The sequence below is a fragment of the Ranitomeya variabilis genome, chromosome 5 (assembly GCF_051348905.1).
Source record: "Ranitomeya variabilis isolate aRanVar5 chromosome 5, aRanVar5.hap1, whole genome shotgun sequence".
In the NCBI taxonomy this organism is placed as follows: Eukaryota; Metazoa; Chordata; class Amphibia; order Anura; family Dendrobatidae; genus Ranitomeya; species Ranitomeya variabilis.
In genome coordinates, this window is record NC_135236.1 from 531,196,445 (window position 1) to 531,216,387 (window position 19,943).

Genomic DNA, 19,943 nt, shown 5'->3' on the forward strand with positions numbered 1-19,943 from the left:
CTCTCTCACTTGCTATGATCAGAATTGATGAGCTGGCAACAGAGCGCACAGTCAGTGCACATTGTAAGGAGAGAATGATCAAGCAGAGACCACCACAAAATTGACGTCACTTCTAACTAGAGCCAGTGAGAGAGCGCATGTTCACTGTGCACTGGGTGGAATACTGCAAAGTGCAAGGAATCTACTGAGCAATAGCATACATCGGAATTGACTATGGACACAGCCTAAGTAGAGCAGGGACAAACTCAGCCCTAGCCCAGCCTCTGAAATGGACATCACTGATGATGCCCCATTTTAGAGAGAGCAGAAAAGGGTGCAGTGGTCACTGACATGTCATTTGAGTATCCCAGCATGCACTGGGATTCTCAAATGGAGCATCAAAGAGAAAGTAGTAGAAAAAAAATAAAGCCGTTAGATAGTGTAGATAGGGAAGGAGAGGGACTTTTAAATTAAATTATATTAGAAAAATGATTACATTATGATATTAAATAAAATTTTGTTTTGGACCACCCCTTTAATTGCCTACTTAAACAGACACACCACAGTAAATGACTGCCGATTGGTATAGGTTTACTGATTGGTGGTCATTTAGTGCGGCTGATCGCTCCATGTAAGCATACTGCTATACAGAACAAATATTTGCATCCAGTAACACCACCGATGACTCCTCTGATTTCAAGCATTTTTCTTCTTTATCTTGTCAAACCTTCATGTCAACGTCCTAACACCGGGTCTCGGTCATTGCAGTTTGCTACACTAAGCACCGCGCCTCTGAAAATAAAAATGGTAACGTATATGTGCACATATGTTTCCTGAATAAGAAATCCTCCCACACTGAATACAGATGTGGACCCACCATCAATATATAATTAGCCTATTCTATGAAAGTGTAGCAACTTGGGAAATAGGTAACACACTAAAAACTGCTACTGACTCTGTCGGTTCCTGTACAGCAGGGGTGGGGAACCTTTTTTTTTTTGCCAAGGGCCATTTGGAATTTTATAACAATGTTCAGGGGCTGTATAAAAATCTTAACTTAAAAATTAACAAACTATATTGATTTAAATAAATTGCAGCTCCCCCAACACTCAGTATAGTGCAGCTCCCACCACAGAGTATAGTGCAGCTCACCACACACAGTATAAAGCAGGCGCAGCTCCCCAATACACAGTAGTAATAATAATAATAATAATAATAATAATAATCTTTATTTATATAGCGCCAACATATTCCGCAGTGCTTTACAGTTTAAGTACAGTGCAGCTCCCCTCACACACAGTAGTACAGTGCAGCTCCCCCCACACACAGTATAGTGCAGCTCTCCCACACACAGTATAGTGCAGCTCCCCCACACACAGTATAGTGCACCTCCCCCTCACACACTCTTTAGTGCAGCTCCCCACACACACACAGTATAGTGCAGGCGCAGATCCCCCAATACACAGTATAGTGCAGCTTCCCTCACACAGTATAGTGCAGCTCCCCCAACACACAGTATAGTTCAGCTCTCCCCAACACAGTATAGTGTAGCTCCTCCCAACACACAGTATAGTGCAGGTGCAGCTCCCGAATGCACAGTATAGTGCAGCTCCACCATCACACAATATAGTGCAGCTCCCCCAACACACAGTATAGTGCAGCTCCCCAACACACAGTATAGTGCAGCTCCCCCAACACACAGTACAGTGCAGCTCCCCCCAACACACAGTATAGTGCAGGCGCAGTTCCCCCAATACGCAGTATAGTGCAGCTCCCCCCACACACAGTATAGTGCAGGTCCCCAACACACAGTACAGTGCAGCTCCCCCAACACACAGTATAGTGCAGATCCCCAACACACAGTATAGTGCAGACACACAATAATGCATACACACACTCACACAATACTCACTCCTCCTCCTTGTTCCCCGCACTGCTCTAGGCTTTGCTCCAGTCTCATCTGCTCCACTGCTGGTACAGCATGGAGTATGATGAAGTGACATCATCGTTCGCCAGCTGAGTCACAAGCAGAGGTGGAGTGATGGGGAGGGAGCATCTGATGCTCTCCCCTCCATCACTGCTTTTAACTGTATCTGCATCTATGTTGCCGATAAGTTGAATGAGTGATGGGGGCGGTGCTGGGCCACATAGCGGCCGTCCGTGTGCACCTCTGAAGAATTAAAGGGCCTGCGGACAAAAAATGGGCAAAGTGGCTGCAGGCTGCACCAGATGATATCGCGGGCCGTATACGGACCACGGGATGGATGTTCCATACCCCTGCTGTACAGAATAGAGATCCTGACCCCACCAGGGAAAGTATATAAAGTCGCACGCGAAAGGTGATAGAGTAGACAAATTAGTAAATTAAAACACCTGTTATCCTAAAAAGACTGAAGCAAGGATAACAGAAACTAAACAATAGGAAAAAAGGTGTATCTGCTTTGGTTCGGTGCACAGAAAAGCTGACCACAAAGCACAGGCTCAAGGGTTAAAACCTAGACACATGACTGTACTTTTCTACGAGGGGCCACTGAACCCAATGAAATTCCCAACCAATGATACCGCTGACAGAAATCCCTCACTAGATGATCTGCATGCAAATCTTCTGCATCCACCCAGGAATTATTCTCTGGACTAAAACTCTTCCATTTAACAAGATATTACAGTCGACACCTGACATGTCAGAAGCCCAAAACTCATTCACCTCATATGCCTTGTCCTCCTCCAAGTTAACTTCAATGATGTTAGTGAGGACTTGGCGTCACCTCAAACTTTTTAAGAAGAGAGAAATGGAAGGAATTATTAATCCTCCACACCACAGGGAGTTGGAGCTTGACCGTCACAGGATAAATAATCTTAATTACCTTACACAGACCAACAAATTTAGGAGCAAACTTCCTTAATGGAACTTTAAGATGAACATTTTTTAAGGTAGCCAAACAAAATCTCTCACCTTTAAAGACAGGGACCCTAGTCGCAGTTTTCTTTGTCCGATTGCATGTTATCAAAAGACCTTTTTCAACTTCTTTCAAGACTTTAATCAAACAAGAAGAATATCTTTTTCCCTCTGGAACTGCAGACTGCAAATCAGAAAAATTTCCAAAAACTGGATGAAAACCCCGACAACAAAAAAGGCAAGGTTCTGGTAGCAGCAGAGGTGAGCTATTTGAGAGCAAACTTGGCCAGAGGAAGAAAATCCACCCAATCTGCTTGATTAGATGAGTCAAAATATCTTAAATATTGTTCTAATTTTTGGTTCATTCTCTCTGTCTGACCATAAGTCTCATGATGATTACCTGAGGAGAACTAACGCTTAATTCCTAATCTGAAGCAAAAGCTATGCCTAACGCTAGCCATAAACTGAACACCTCTATCAGAAATAGTGTTTTTAGAAACACAATGCAACTTAACAACTTCAGAGATAAACAATATAGCTAATCTCTTAGACGTAGTCAATTTTAGTAGAGAATCCAGGTGAACCATCTTACTGTCATGGTCCACCCCCACCTATACTACAGTATTGCCATCAGAATTAGGCAAATCCATGATGAGATCCATGGTCAAATGAGTCCAAGGTTGGGACAGAACCTCATTAGGTAAAAGAAACCCTGCCGGGGTCTGGTGAAAGGCTTTATGTCCGTAAGTACAAAGTTTATGCCAGGTCTACTCATCAACATCCTTTTGAGCACTCTGCAACCAAAAGGACCAGTAAGTAGCTCTCCAAGTGGCAGAGGAACCAGGATGTTCGTCCAACACAAAGTCATGCACTTCGTTAAGAAGATCAGTGCGAAGTGAGGACTGCACAAAAAGCTTGACGGGTAGCAAGACCTCCAGTACACCAACCTGAACTTCCAACTTTGCCTGTGGTGGTGGCAAGTGGGATTCATATTTGTGGGGTTGATGTCACGTTTGTATTGTCTGGTGACATCAAGCCCACTGGTTAGAAATGGAGAGGCGTCTAAAAGACACCTCTCCATTGCTAATCCTAAAGTCAGATTGTAATGAAACATATAGCAAGAATAAAGTCTTTTATTTGAAAAAAACCTCCACATTTTTCCTTTTTTATTTAAAAATAACAAACACAGCTATACTCTCCTAACAATCAATTCCACTGAAGCCAATGGTCTCTTGTAATAAAAAAACAAAAATAAAAACAACCATATCACTCACCTGTCCATCGTTCTGTCCCACTCCGTTATTCTATGTCTCGGAATAAACAGTTTTCAACCTGGACGGTGTCAAGATGCGACCGTCCAGGCTGAGAACCACTGGGGAAAGAGCTACTGCGAACGCAGCCTTAGTGACTAGCAGTGACATCATTGAGATTACCGTCGGTCACTGAGGCTGCATTCCCAGCTAGGTACCTAAACTACGGTGACCTTGGTGAGATCACCGTTAGCACAGTGAGAAAAAGTCTCCATTACTAACCCATAGGCTTGATGTCACCAGACAATACAAAGGTGACATCAACCCCCCCAAATATGAACACCACTTGCCACTGCTACAGGGCAGGTGGGAAGAGATGGGCAAAGTGCAAAAATTGGCGCACCTAATAGATGTGCCTTTTCTGAGCAGCTGCGGGCTGCTATTTTTGTGCTGGGGGCAATATCTATGGCCCCTTATCAGCCTGAGAATACCAACCAGCTGCTGTCCCTGTTCCACCACTGGGCTCTGTCTTCCGCGTCCTCTGGCTGTGACGTTGAGGTCAGAGGGAGTGACGACTTGGTTAGTGTGCGCCCTCTGCCTGAACAGTCACTGCAGAAAGAAGGAAGACACAGTGGCGCGCGGAGGTGGAACGGGGACAGGTGAATATCGCAAGTGCCGTGGGCCTGAGCGATGAGAGGTGAGTAAGTAATTTTTTTTTAACGCCGCAGCAACAGCATATGAGGCATAATATGCTATGGAGCATCTTATGGGGCCATCAACCTTTGTGCAGCATTATATGGGGCATAATCTATGGAGCATCTTATGGGGCCATCATGAACTTTATGGAGCATTATATGGGGCGTATTTTGTATGGAGCATCGTATGGGGCCCATCATGAATTTATGGAGCATTATATGGGGTGTATTTTGTATGGAGCATCTTATGGGGCCCATCATGAACTGTACTGAGCATTATATGGGGCTCCTGATTCAATATGGATCTTCAAAAACACTTAACCTACTGATGTCTCAATCAATTTTACTTTTATTGGTATCTATTTTTATTTTTGAAAATTACCAGTAGCTGCTGCATTTCCCACCCTAGGCTTATACTCGAGTCAATAAGTTTTCCTAGTTTTTTTGTGGCAAAATAAGGGGTCACGGCTTATACTCGGGTCAGCTTATACTCGAGTATATACGGTATTTGGTCACCTAAAAACATCTAAGATTTTTTGGCTCTCGCAGACCTGTAACTTCTTTAAGAGACTCCTCTGTCCTCCACTCATTACCTGTAGTAATGGCACCTGTTTGAACTTATCTGTATAAAAGGCACCTGTCCACAACCTCAAACAGTCATACTCCAAACTCCACTATGGTGAAGACCAAAGAGATGTGGAAGGACACCAGAAACAAAATTGTAGCCCTGCACCAGGCTGACAAGACTGAATCTGCAATACTCAAGCAGCTTGGTATGATGAAATCAACTGTGGGAGCAATAATAAGAAAATGGAAGACATACAATACCATTGATAATCTCCCTCGATCTGGGGCTCCACGAAAGATCTCACCTCGTGGAGTCAAAATGATCACAAGAACAGTGTAAGGACTGAGACTGCATATCTGTTTTTGTCTGTTCTTGCCCTTAGTTCTGTTGGATTCTGCCCTTACCCAAGATGGAGTGGCTGGCTTCATGGGGGCCATCTTGTTTCCTGTCTGATACTCCTTGTTTCCTGTCTGCTGCATATATAAAGGAACTCTGCACACTATGCCTTGCTTGTGTATCTTGTATCTCACTTGCTGCCAAGCTCAAGGACTTGCAACCTGCTTGTTTCTTCTACTCCTCGGGATACCCTGCTTGCTTCTGGATCTACGTACCTCCGGAAAGACTCTGTTACTCTTCACCTGCTCTGCACCCACCTCTGCTATGGTCTGCCCCTCTGCTAGGAGCCAGCCCAGGCTCTGACCTCTGGATACTGCATTGCTGGACTGGTACTTGCACCCTCGGTCTGTACTTCTAATATCTGCATATTCTTGAGACTGTTTACTTGCTTATCTGTAAAGCTGCAGTTTGCATCAGTCATCTGAAGTTCATCTTCCTACAATATATATATATCTTGAACTGTGATATACCGTGTTTGTCATCATTCTGACTCACGTCATCGGTCTCCATAGAACATTAGCATAATCTTATTACAAACGGTGAGCAAAAATCCCAGAACCACACAGGGGGACCTGGTGAATGACCTGCATAGTGCTGGGACCACTGTAACAAAGGCTACCATCAGTAACACACTACGCCGCAAGGGACTCAGATCCTGCAGTGCCTGACGTGTCCCCCTGCTTAAGCCAGTACATGTCCGGGCCCGTCTGAAGTTTGTTAGAGAGCATTTGGATTATCCAGAAGAGTATTGGGAGAATGTCATATGGTCTGATGAAACCAAAGTAGAACTGTTTGGTAAAAACAAAACTCGTCATGTTTGGAGGAGACAGAATGCTGAGTTGCATCCAAAGAACATCCCATACCTACTGTGAAGCATGGGGGTGGTAACATCATGCTTTGGGGCTGTTTCACTGCAAAGAGACCAGGACGACTGATCCGGGTACATGAAAGAATGAATGGTGCCATGTATCATGAGATTTAGAGTGCAAACCTCCTTCCATCAGCAAGGGCATTGAAGATGAAACGTGGATGGGTCTTTCAGCATGATAATGATCCCAAGCACACCACCATGGCAATGAAGGAGTGGCTTCATAAGATGCATATAAAGGTCCTGGAATGGCCTAGCCAGTCTCCAGATCTCAACTCCATAGAAAACCTTTGAAGGGAGATGAAAGTCCGTGTTGCCCAGTGAAAGGCCCAAAACTTCACTGCTCTAGAGGAGATCTGCATGGAGGAATCGGCCAACATACCACCAACCGTGTGTGCCACAGTGCAACAGTGTTGGTCACAAATCCCTTTTTGTTGAAGTAAACTGGTTAAATGTTTCAGCGCCTCAGTCTTTCATTTGGACAATAGCCATCAATCCAGGATCGGGGTCATCACAGCTGAGAGGACCTGCTGCTGAACTCTGTGTCTGTTGCTGCGTCTTGCCCTGGTGAAGCTGATATCACCTCACTTCCTTCCGGTTGCTGTATTATATGTAATGAATATAGCCACGGATCCGGTATCCGTCTCTACGCCTATTCTGGGTAGAGGTTATTGCTACCCGGTTCTCGCAATGTCCTTTTTCTCTATTCCTCTTTTCCTACTATGGGTATTACGGGCCTATAATCCATCATAGGGCTGTTAGGAGTTCAGTTATACGACCTCTCACTTTCAGCTCCTTAACCCAACTGTCAGTCTTTTTCTCAGACCAGAATAGATCAAGGGGAGTCTCTGGAGCTCCCCCTTCTGGCCGGAGATGGTAGTGCAGTCTTGCTATTCTAGTATTTGTATTTGGTGTCAATAACTATTTTTGTGGCAAATACCCCTAGGGGCGCCACATCAGCAATAAAACATAAAAATGATCAATGTATTTCAAAATCAATTAGTTTGTTTCTCATTTGCTCCAGAATGTCTTTCAATCGCCGCATGATGTATAGCTTTAGAGGTTCTTTAAGTCTACTTCACTTTGTCAGGAAGGTCCTATTTAAGTGATTTCTTGATTGAGAACAGGCATAGCAGTAATCAAGCCTGGGTGTGGCTAAGGCATTTGAACTCAGCTTCCCAAAGATGTAGTAAACACAGTTAATTTATGTTTTAAGGGGGGTTGGGTCACTTTTTCATACAGATCTCTGTAGGTTTGGATTTCTTTTTCTCTTAATAATAAACACCTTCATTTAAAATCTGCAATTTGTTACTTGTGTTATTTTTGTTTAATATTTACATTTGTTTTGTGAACTGAAAAATTTAAGTGTGACAAACAGGAAGTCAGGAAAGGGGCAAACACTTTTTAACAGACTGTATTGGCTGAAATCACTACCTGGATGTAATAATTGCATTGCCTACATGACATAGGATCTCTTTTTGTTCCATGTCAGTATATAGTCTATTTTAACACCTTTTTCATCTGATGTTGCATACAGTCTATTTACGTGATTGCTCTTTATGACTATACAGTGGGGAATAAGTATTTAGTCAGCCACTAACTGTGCAAGTTCTCCCACTTAAAAAGATGAGAGGACCCTGTAAATCTCACAACTATGAGAGTCAAAATGAGAAAACAAATCCAGAAAATCACCTAGTCTGATTTGGCAAGATTTATTTTGCAAATTATGGTGGAAAATAAGTATTTGGTCATTAACAAAAGTTCATCTCAATATTTTGTTATATATCTTTTGTTGACAATGACTGAGGTCAAATGTTTTCTGTAGGTCTTCACAAGGTTGGCACACACGGTTGGTGGTATGTTGGCCGATTCCTCCATGCAGATCTCCTCTAGAGCAGTGAAGTTTTGGGCCTTTCACTGGGCAACACGGACTTTCATCTCCCTTCAAAGGTTTTCTATGGAGTTGAGATCTGGAAACTGGCTAGGCCATTCCAGGACCTTTATATGCATCTTATGAAGCCACTCCTTCGTTGCCATGGTGGTGTGCTTGGGATCATTATCATGCTGAAAGACCCATCCACGTTTCATCTTCAATGCCCTTGCTGATGGAAGGAGGTTTGCACTCTAAATCTCATGATACATGGCACCATTCATTCTTTCATGTACCCGGATCAGTCGTCCTGGTCTCTTTGCAGTGAAACAGCCCCAAAGCATGATGTTACCACCCCCATGCTTCACAGTAGGTATGGGATGTTCTTTGGATGCAACTCAGCATTCTGTCTCCTCCAAACATGATGAGTTTTGTTTTTACCAAACAGTTCTACTTTGGTTTCATCAGACCATATGACATTCTCCCAATACTCTTCTGGATAATCCAAATGCTCTCTAACAAACTTCAGACGGGCCCAGACATGTACTGGCTTAAGCAGGGGGACACGTCTGGCACTGCAGGATCTGAGTCCCTTGCGGCGTAGTGTGTTACTGATGGTAGCCTTTGTTACAGTGGTCCCAGCACTATGCAGGTCATTCACCAGGTCCCCCTGTGTGGTTCTGGGATTTTTGCTCACCGTTTGTAATAAGATTATGCTAATGTTCTATGGAGACCGATGACGTGAGTCAGAATGATGACAAACACGGTATATCACAGTTCAAGATATATATATATTGTAGGAAGATAAACTTCAGATTACTGATGCAAACTGCAGCTTTACAGATAAGCAAGTAAACAGTCTCAAGAATATGCAGATATTAGAAGTACAGACCGAGGGTGCAAGTACCAGTCCAGCAATGCAGTATCCAGAGGTCAGAGCCTGGGCTGGCTCCTAGCAGAGGGGCAGACCATAGCAGAGGTGGGTGCAGAGCAGGTGAAGAGTAACAGAGTCTTTCCGGAGGTACGTAGATCCAGAAGCAAGCAGGGTATCCCGAGGAGTAGAAGAAACAAGCAGGTTGCAAGTCCTTGAGCTTGGCAGCAAGTGAGATACAAGATACACAAGCAAGGCATAGTGTGCAGAGTTCCTTTATATATGCAGCAGACAGGAAACAAGGAGTATCAGACAGGAAACAAAATGGCCCCCATGAAGCCAGCCACTCCATCTTGGGTAAGGGCAGAATCCAACAGAACTAAGGGCAAGAACAGACAAAAACAGATATGCAGTCTCAGTCCTTACACCGTTCTTGTGATCATTTTGACTCCATGAGGTGAGATCTTTCGTGGAGCCCCAGATCGAGGGAGATTATCAATGGTATTGTATGTCTTCCATTTTCTTATTATTGCTCCCACAGTTGATTTCATCATACCAAGCTGCTTGAGTATTGCAGATTCAGTCTTGTCAGCCTGGTGCAGGGCTACAATTTTGTTTCTGGTGTCCTTCCACATCTCTTTGGTCTTCACCATAGTGGAGTTTGGAGTGTGACTGTTTGAGGTTGTGGACAGGTGCCTTTTATACAGATAAGTTCAAACAGGTGCCATTACTACAGGTAATGAGTGGAGGACAGAGGAGTCTCTTAAAGAAGTTACAGGTCTGCGAGAGCCAAAAAATCTTGCATGTTTTTAGGTGACCAAATACCGTATATACTCGAGTATAAGCTGACCCGAGTATAAGCCGTGACCCCTTATTTTGCCACAAAAAAACTAGGAAAACTTATTGACTCGAGTATAAGCCTAGGGTGGGAAATGCAGCAGCTACTGGTAATTTTCAAAAATAAAAATAGATACCAATAAAAGTAAAATTGATTGAGACATCAGTAGGTTAAGTGTTTTTGAAGATCCATATTGAATCAGGAGCCCCATATAATGCTCAGTACAGTTCATGATGGGCCCCATAAGATGCTCCATACAAAATACACCCCATATAATGCTCCATAAATTCATGATGGGCCCCATACGATGCTCCATACAAAATACGCCCCATATAATGCTCCATAAAGTTCATGATGGCCCCATAAGGTGCTCCATAGAATATTATGGCTCATATAATGCTGCACAAAGGTTGATGGCCCCATAAGATGCTCCATAGAATATTATGCCCCATATAATGCTGCACAAAGGTTGATGGCCCCATAAGATGCTCCATAGAATATTATGCCCCATATAATGCTGCACAAAGGTTGATGGCCCCATAAGATGCTCCATAGATTATGCCCCATATAATGCTGCACAAAGGTTGATGGCCCCATAAGATGCTCCATAGCATATTATGCCTCATATGCTGTTGCTGCGGCGTTAAAAAAAAATTACTTACTCATCTCTCATCGCTCAGGCCCACGGCACTTGCGATATTCACCTGTCCCCGTTCCACCTCCGCGCGCCACTGTGTCTTCCTTCTTTCTGCAGTGACTGTTCAGGCAGAGGGCGCACACTAACCAAGTCGTCACTCCCTCTGACCTCAACGTCACAGCCAGAGGACGCGGAAGACAGAGCCCAGTGGTGGAACAGGGAAAATCGCTATGCTCACCCTCCCCCATCATACTCACCCCCTGCTTACTTAGTCCCTGCTTCTCCGATGCGATGGTCTCTGGCGCCTTCCTGACAAAGGAAGGTATTCCGAAGCGCGCGTCAGGGTGCGTGGCTGACGGGACTTGGTGACCCCTAAAAGGTATACTGCAGACAGAAGTGCCTCCCTTTATGGGTTTCTGCCACTTTGCACTCTGCACTTTATAGTTATTTCTCACTGGGCCCACAGGTCTGATTTGTATATTGCGGCTCCACACCTAGATTAATTAATTTCTTCCTGCACTAATCCTTGCATTGGTTGAGGAGTAGTGTTGAGCATTCCGATACCGCAAGTATCGGGTATCGGCCGATACTTGCGGGTATCGGAATTCCGATACCGAGATCCGATACTTTTGTGGTATCGGGTATCGGTATCGAAACAACATTAATGTAATAATGTGTAAAAGAGAGAATTAAAATAAAAAAATATTGCTATACTCACCTCTCCGACGCAGCCTGGACCTCACCGAGGGAACCGGCAGCGTTCTTTGCTTAAAATTCGCGCGTTTACTTCCTTACGTGAAGTCCCGGCTTGTGATTGGTCGCGTGCCGCCCATGTGGCCGCGACGCGACCAATCACAGCAAGCCGTGACGTAATTTCAGGTCCTTCAGGATTTTAAAATTACGTTCTGGCTTCTGATTGGTCGCGTCGCGGTCACATGGGCGACGCGACCAATCACAAGCCGTGACGTCACGGGAGGCTGGACACGCGCGCATTTTAAAAAGCAAAGAACGCTGCCGGTTCCCTCGGTGAGGTCCAGGCTGCGTCGGAGAGGTGAGTATAGCAATATTTTTTATTTTAATTCTTTCTTTTACACATTAATATGGATCCCAGGGCCTGAAGGAGAGTTTCCTCTCCTTCAGACCCTGGGAACCATCAGGGATACCGTCCGATACTTGAGTCCCATTGACTTGTATTGGTATCGGGTATCGGTATTGGATTGGATCCGATACTTTGCCGGTATCGGCCGATACTTTCCGATACCGATACTTTCAAGTATCGGACGGTATCGCTCAACACTATTGACGAGTTTTTTATTGATTATTCTAGCACTAGTCTCACATATATTAATTATATTTTTTACTCCAGGCATCTTATTAATTCCTATTTTTATCTTTTGCTTTCACTATGTTTGGCACCTAGTTGGCATTTTCTATATTGGGGTCACCAATACCAATTATGATATTTTTATATTAAGATTCTTTTATAAATGTTCCTGTCATAAATTTGCGTACTACATCTTTTTAATTGATATTAAATATTTATATACTTTTTTTGTGCCACTTTCACCTTAATAAAGGCTATTTATATATATCTCTTGTGTGGATACACTCTTTTGGCTGGTCATGTTTCTAGCTGTTGTGGTTGGGAGCAAGTGAGTATGATGTGACAGCCGCTAATGCCCCCCCTCCCCCGCCGACCCCCTGGGATAATGACTCGAGTATAAGCCAAGAGGGGCACTTTCAGCCTAAAAAAATGGGCTGAAAATCTCGGCTTATACTCGAGTATATACGGTACTTATTTTCCACCATAATTTGCAAAATAAATTTTGCCAAATCAGACAAGGTGATTTTCTGGATTTGTTTTCTCATTTTGACTCTCATAGTTGTGGTTTACCTATGATGTCAATTACAGGCCTCTCTCATCTTTTTAAGTGGGAGAACTTGCACAATTGGTGGCTGACTAAATACTTTTTTCCCCACTGTATATATACACTATATTATAATAGCCCCCACAAGACTGCACTATTTTAATGAACTTTTTTTCCCTTGATGCATTTTATTTGATCTTAATATTATGTGATAAATAAAACTTTTTTCTTTTTTTTGAGAAATCAGTTGTGTGTCATGTTTCTAGGTTTATATGGATACACAACAATTATTCACTAATTTATCTGTGTTATTCTTAGGGTACCGTCACACTCAGCGACGCTGCAGCGATATAGACAACGAGCCGATCGCTGCAGCGTCGCTGTTTAGGTCACTGGGGAGCTGTCACACAGACAGCTCTCTCCAGCGACCAACGATCAGGGGAACGACTTCGGCATCGTTGAAACTGTCTTCAACGATGCCGAAGTCCCCCTGCAACGCCCGGGTAACCAGGGTAAACATCGGGTTACTAAGTGCAGGGCCGCGCTTAGTAACCCGATATTTACCCTGGTTACCATTGTAAAAGTAAAAAAAAAAACACTACATACTCACCTTCTGATGTCTGTCACGTCCCCCGCCGGCGGCTTCCCTGCACTGAATGTGTCAGCGGCGCCGGCAGTAACAGCGGTGACGTCACCGCTGTGCTCTGCTTTACGGCCGGCCTCCAAGATGGTGCCGTGCAGTAGCGATATTCGATCGCCAATAGAGACTACTGCGCAGGCACGGCCGGCGCCATTTTCAGACTAATTTTTTTTAATGAATTAATATATACCATAAAAAAATTAACTGCACATTACACATGTGTTCAGGCTGCAGTGCAGGCGCTGGTGCCTGCGTCTGCCTGCTGCAGGTGATTTTGTTTTTTCAATATATATATATATATATATATATATATATATACCATATATACTCGAGTATAAGACGAGATTTTCAGCCCACTTTTTTGGGCTGAAAGTAACCCTCTCGGTTTATACTCGAGTCATACCCAGGGGTCGGCAGGGAGCGGAGCTGTCTAATAATACTCACCTGCTCCTGGCGCGGTCCCTGCATGTCCCTGGTTTCCCGGCACCGGCAGCTTCTTCCTGTAGTGAGCAGTCACATGGTACCGCTCATTACAGTAATGAATATGGACCCGACTCCACTCCCATAGGGGTGGAGCCGCATATTCATTACTGTAATTAGCGGTATCATGTGACCGCTGGGTGGAGTCAAGTCCATATTCATTACTGTAATGAGCGGTACCATGTGACCGCTCAATACAGGAAGAAGCTGCCGGCGCCAGGGAACAGACGTGCAGGGACCGCGCCAGGAGCAGGTGAGTATAACTCAGTGCGCGATATTCACCTGCACCCCGTTTCACCTGCGCCGCTGCGTCTTCCGCGTCCTCTGCAGTGACGCTCAGGTCAGAGGGCGCGGTGACGCGACTAGTGCGTGCCGCCCTCTGCCTGAACGTCAGTGCAGAGGACGGTGAAGACACAGCGGCGGTTAGTGATGGAATGGGGAGCAGGTGAATATAGCAAGTGCCGGGGGCCTGAGAGGTGAGTATGTAATTTTTTATTTTTGTAATCGCAGCAACAGCATGTGGGGCAAATGTCTGTCTGAGGCATCTTATGGGGCCATGTGCAGCGTTATATGGGGCAAATATCTGTATGGGGCCATGTGCAGCATTATATGGGGCAAATATCTCTATGGAGCATCTTATGGGGCCATGTGCAGCATTATATAGGGGAAATATCTGTATGGAGCATCTTATGGGGCCATAATCAGCATTTGTGCAGCATTATATGGGGCAAATGTGTCTATGGAGCATCTTATGGGGCCATAATCAGCATTTCTGCAGCATTATATGGGGCATATTTTAATATGGAGCATCTGATGGGGCCCATCATAAACTGTATGGAGCATTATATGGAGCGTATTTTGTATGGAGCATCTTATGGGGCCCATCATGAACTGTATTGAGCATTATATGGGGCTCCAGATTCAATATGGATATTCAAAAACACTTAACCTACTGATGTCTCAATTAATTTTACTTTTATTGGTATCTATTTTTATTTTTGAAATTTACCAGTAGCTGCTGCATTTTCCACCCTAGGCTTATACTCGAGTCATTAAGTTTTCCCAGTTTTTTGTGGCAAAATTCAGCTTATACTCGGGTCGGCTTATACTCGAGTATATACGGTATATAAAATATTAATTATATAAACTAGGTGCAGGTCACTGAGGGATCAGTGACCTGTCAGAAGCCACACTGATGAATACCTAATCAGAGCACCACATGAAGACCTCCCACAGGCCTGCCCCGGAGCACAAGCATATCATTACCTCAAAAAGTGAAAATAAAGATTAAGCAACCACAAGACGGATTTCATCAACCAAGGTATCATTTTAATCAGTATAACAGCGCTGACATGACACTGTTTGTAGGTTACCATGCACAATCCTGCTGACAGGTTCCTTTTAAACTCTATAGAAGACTAATTTAATCCAGAAAAAAAATGTGAATGCTTTTTGGAGTTTTTTATACCACTATAATGTATCACTAACCACGATAAACTCTATGGATGACTAATTTAATCCAGAAAAAAATGTTGAACGCTTTTAGAGTTTTATATACTACCCTAATGTAACACTAAGCAGTGCGTTAACCCCTTAACGACCGCCGATACGCCTTTTAACGGCGGCCGCTAAGGGTACTTAAACCACAGCGCCGTTAATTAACGGCGCTGTGGAAAAAGTGAATAGCGCCCCCCAGAGTCGGATTTTCTCTGGGGTCTCGGTTGCCGAGGGTAGCCGAGACCCCAGAGAACATGATTCGGGGGGTTTTTACCGACCCCCGAGTTGCGATCGCCGGTAATTAACCGTTTACCGGCGGTCGCAACAAAAAAAAAAAAACGCGATTTGCCGTTTAATTTCTCTGTCCTCCGATGTGATCGTACATCGGAGGACAGAGAAATGTGGTCCCCGATGGCCCCCAATAGCCCCCCAATACTTACCTACCTCCCCCGGTGCTCCTCGTGTCTCCCCATGGGCGCCGCCATCTTTTTTCCGGGAAAAAATGGCGGGCGCACGCGCAGTGCGCCCGCCGCCCGGCACCCGGATGTTCTTTGGGGTCTCGGCTGCCGGGGGTAGCCGAGACCCCAAAGAACATGATCGGGGTCGATTTGCACCGACCCCTGCTTTGCGATCGCCGGTAATTAACAGTTTACCGGCGACCGCAAAAAAAAAAAAAAAAAAAAAAAAAAAAGCGATCAGTTATTTCTCTGTCCTCTGATGTGATCGCACATCAGAGGACAGAGAAATAGGGGGATTCGGGGACCCTATCATACTCACCCGGGGTCCCTGGGTCCTCTTCTGTCTTCTCCTGCCAGCCGGCTTTTTCATCATGGCGGGTGCATGCGCAGTGCGCCCGCCATCTGCTGCCATCTGCCGGCCGGCAGGAGAAGACAAGTTGGGGCTAAAATTAGGGTTAGGGTTAGGGTTAGGGTTAGAGTTAGGGTTAGGGTTAGGGTTAGAGTTAGGGTTAGGGTTGGGGCTAAATTTAGGGATAGGGTTAGGGCTAGGGTTAGGGTTAGGCTACTTTCACACTAGCGTTTTTTGGCTTCCGTCGCAATGCGTCGTTGGAGAAAAAACGCATCCTGCAAAAGTGCTTGCAGGATGCGTTTTTTCTCCATTGGCTTGCATTAGCGACGCATTGCGACGGATTGCCACATGTCGCATCCGTCGTGCGACGGATGCGTCGTGCTTCGGCAGACCGTCGACACAAAAAAAACTACATGTAACTTTTTTGTGCGACGTGTCCCACATATTTCAGTGCCACGTGCCACGTAATTAAGTGACACGTGCCACGTATCAAAGTGCCACGTGCCACATATTTCAGTGCCACGTATCAAAGTGCCACGTGCCACGTATCAAAGTGCCACGTGCCACGTATCAAAGTGCCACGTGCCACGTATCAAAGTGCCACGTGCCACGTATCAAAGTGCCACGTGCCACATCTTTCAGTGCCACGTATTTAAGAGACACGTGCCACGTATCAAAGTGCCACGTGCCACATATTTCAGTGCCACGTGCCACGTATTTAAGTGACACGTGCCACGTATCAAAGTGCCACGTATCACGTATTTCAGTGCCACGTATTTAAGTGACACGTATCACGTATAAGTGCCACGTGTCACGTATTTAATTGCCACATATTTAAGTGCCACGTATCAAGATTTTCCATGGAGAACAGACACATCCAGAGATATGTCTGCTCTCCACGGCTGCAGCAACACACTGACAGGAGCCATAGTTCCTGTCGGTGTGTCACTGCGCATGCGCGAGCGAGTTTACCGGCGGTCATTGACCCCGGCACTCTCGCTTAACGGCAGTGCTGCATGGGAAAGTTCAACGCAGCTGTACTGCTGTTAACCGAGACGCCGGAGTCATTGAACTCCGGAACAGTACGCGATACACTGCTAGGAGCTTCGCTCCTGGCAGTGTATCGCCGGAGAGCAGCCGATCGGCGTGGGACACTCGTTTTATGGATTCTGCGGACAGGGAGTATGAATTTGGTTTATTATTTTTGGATTTTTTCCTGGAGGATCGAGGGCTTCGCCTACAAGTGTGCTGTTGGTGAGTATATACTCTGTGTTATATGTTGTATGTACTGTGTGTCATGTATGTGTATTGTGTGTAAGTGTTTTGTGTAACTTTACAATTGTGCTAAGTCGCCGGACACAGGGACAACTCTCCCATCCTAATACCGGATGGGAGTAGTAGTCCCATACGTCGACTTAGCACAATGGTGGCACTAGCGTCGCATGGGGACACACACACGCACACACACGCACACACACGCACACACACACACACAGAAGGACTCCATGCTGCTTCACTGGGGGGCGGGGGCTTCCCTCTTCCTGTCCGACGTCACGTCCGGTCCTGGGTGTCAACCCCTCCGTACAAAGACGCCGACACCCAGGACAAAGGCGCTGTGTGTGGAAGGTAATATGGGGCCCTAGGGGGATACGCAGACACGCCGCTGCGTAAAGAATTGACATGTCAATTCTTTTTACGCCGGCGTGTTTGCAGACAAAAGCGCAGCGTTTTTTTGCGGTGTGTCTGAACGGCAAAGTGAATTTCTCATTCACTTTGCCGGCAGACGAAAATGACATTGCGCATTTTTGAAAAGCGCCCGCAAAATAGCGCTCAAAAATGCGCTATGTCTGAAAGTAGCCTAAGGCTTCTTTCACACTTGCATCGGTACGGGGCGGTCGCAATGCGTCGGCCCGATGTACCGACGCACGTTGTGAAAATTGTGCACAACGTGGGCAGCGGATGCAGTTTTTCAACGCATCCGCTGCCCAGTCTATGTCCTGGGGAGGAGGGGGCAGAGTTACGGCCACGCATCCGCGGAAATGGCGGACGCGACGTACAAAAAAAAGGTTACATTGAACTTTTTTTGTGACGACGGGGGCTAAAGTTATGGTTAGGGTTGGGGCTAAAGTTAGGGTTGGGGCTAAAGTTAGGGTTAGAGTTGGGATTAGGGTTAGGGTTTGGATTAGGGTTGGGATTAGTGTTACGTTTGGGATTAGGGTTGGGATTAGGGTTAGGGTTGGGATTAGGGTTAGGGGTGTGTTGGATTTAGGGTTTTGATTAGGGTTATGGTTAGGGTTGAGATTAGGGCTGTTTTGGGGTTAGGGTTGTGATTATCGTTAGGGTTGTGATTAGGATTATGGATCGGGTTGAGATTAGGGTTAGGGCTGTGTTGGGGTTAGGGTTGGAGTTAGAATTGGGGGGTTTCCACTGTTTAGGTACATCAGGGGGTCTCCAAACACGACAGCCAATTTTGCGCTAAAAAAGTCAAATGGTACTCCCTCCCTTCTGAGCTCTGCCGTGCGCCCAAACAGTGGTTTACCCCCACATATGGGGCATCAGCGTACTCGGGATAAATTGGACAACAACTTTTGGGGTCCAATTTCTCCTGTTACCCTTGTGAAAATAAAAACTTGGGGGCTAAAAATCTTTTTTGTTGTAAAAAAATATATTTTTTTATTTTCACTACTCTGCATTATAAATTTCTGTGAAGCACTTGAGCTTTCAAAGTTCTCACCACATATCTAGATAAGTTCCTTAGGGGGTCTAGTTTCCAAAATTTGGTCACTTGTGGGGGTTTCTACTGTTTAGGTACATTAGGGGTCTGCAAACGCAACATAACGCCCGCAGACAATTCTATCAAAGTCTGCATTGCAAAATGGCGCTCCTTCCCTTCCGAGCTCTGCCGTGCGCCCAAACAGTGGTTTACCCCCACATATGGGGTACCAGCATACTCAGGACAAATTGGACAACAACTTTTGGGGTCCAATTTCTCTTGTTACCCTTGTGAAAATAAAAATTTGGGGGCTAAAAAAATCTTTTTTGTGGGAAAAAAAATATTTTTTATTTTCACTACTCTGCATTATAAACTTCTGTGAAGCACTTGGGCATTCAAAGTTCTCACCACATATCTAGATAAGTTCCTTGGGGGGTCTATTTTCCAAAATGGGGTCACTTGTTGGGGGTTTCTACTGTTTAGGTACATTAGGGGTCTGCAAAGGCAACATAACGCCCGCAGACAATTCTATCAAAGTCTGCATTCCAAAATGGCACTCCTTCCCTTCCGAGCTCTGCCATGCGCCCAAACAGTGGTTTACCCCCACATATGGGGTACCAGCATACTCAGGACAAATTGGACAACAACTTTTGGGGTCCAATTTCTCTTGTTACCCTTGTGAAAATAAAAACTTGGGGGCTAAAAAATCTTTATTGTTAAAAAATATATATTTTTTATTTTCACGACTCTGCATTATAAACTTCTGTGATGCACTTGGGCATTCAAAGTTCTCACTACACATCTAGATAAGTTCCATGGGGGGTCTAGTTTCCAAAATGGGGTCACTTTTGGGGGGTTTCTGCTGTTTAGGCACATCAGGGGCTCTCCAAACGCGACATGGCGTCCGATCTCAATTCCAGTCAATTTTGCATTGAAAAGTCAAATGGCGCTCCTTTGCTTCCGAGCTCAGCCATGCGCCCAAACAGTGGTTTACCCCCACATATGGGGTGTCGGCGTACTCAAGACAAATTGTACAACAGCTTCTGAGGTCCATTTTCTCCTGTTACCCT

The 19,943-nt window shown here is 45.1% G+C and overlaps 1 protein-coding gene across 1 annotated transcript in view; it reads left to right on the forward strand.

The window, feature by feature from the left end:
- LOC143775088 (uncharacterized) overlaps positions 1 to 5,841 on the forward strand; it is a 30,480-nt gene extending 24,639 nt beyond the window's left edge. The window contains exon 3 of the mRNA XM_077262927.1: positions 5,771 to 5,841. Coding sequence (XP_077119042.1) covers positions 5,771 to 5,841 — 71 coding nt within the window. The remainder of the gene's footprint in view (positions 1 to 5,770) is intronic.
- Positions 5,842 to 19,943: the final 14,102 nt, after the last annotated feature.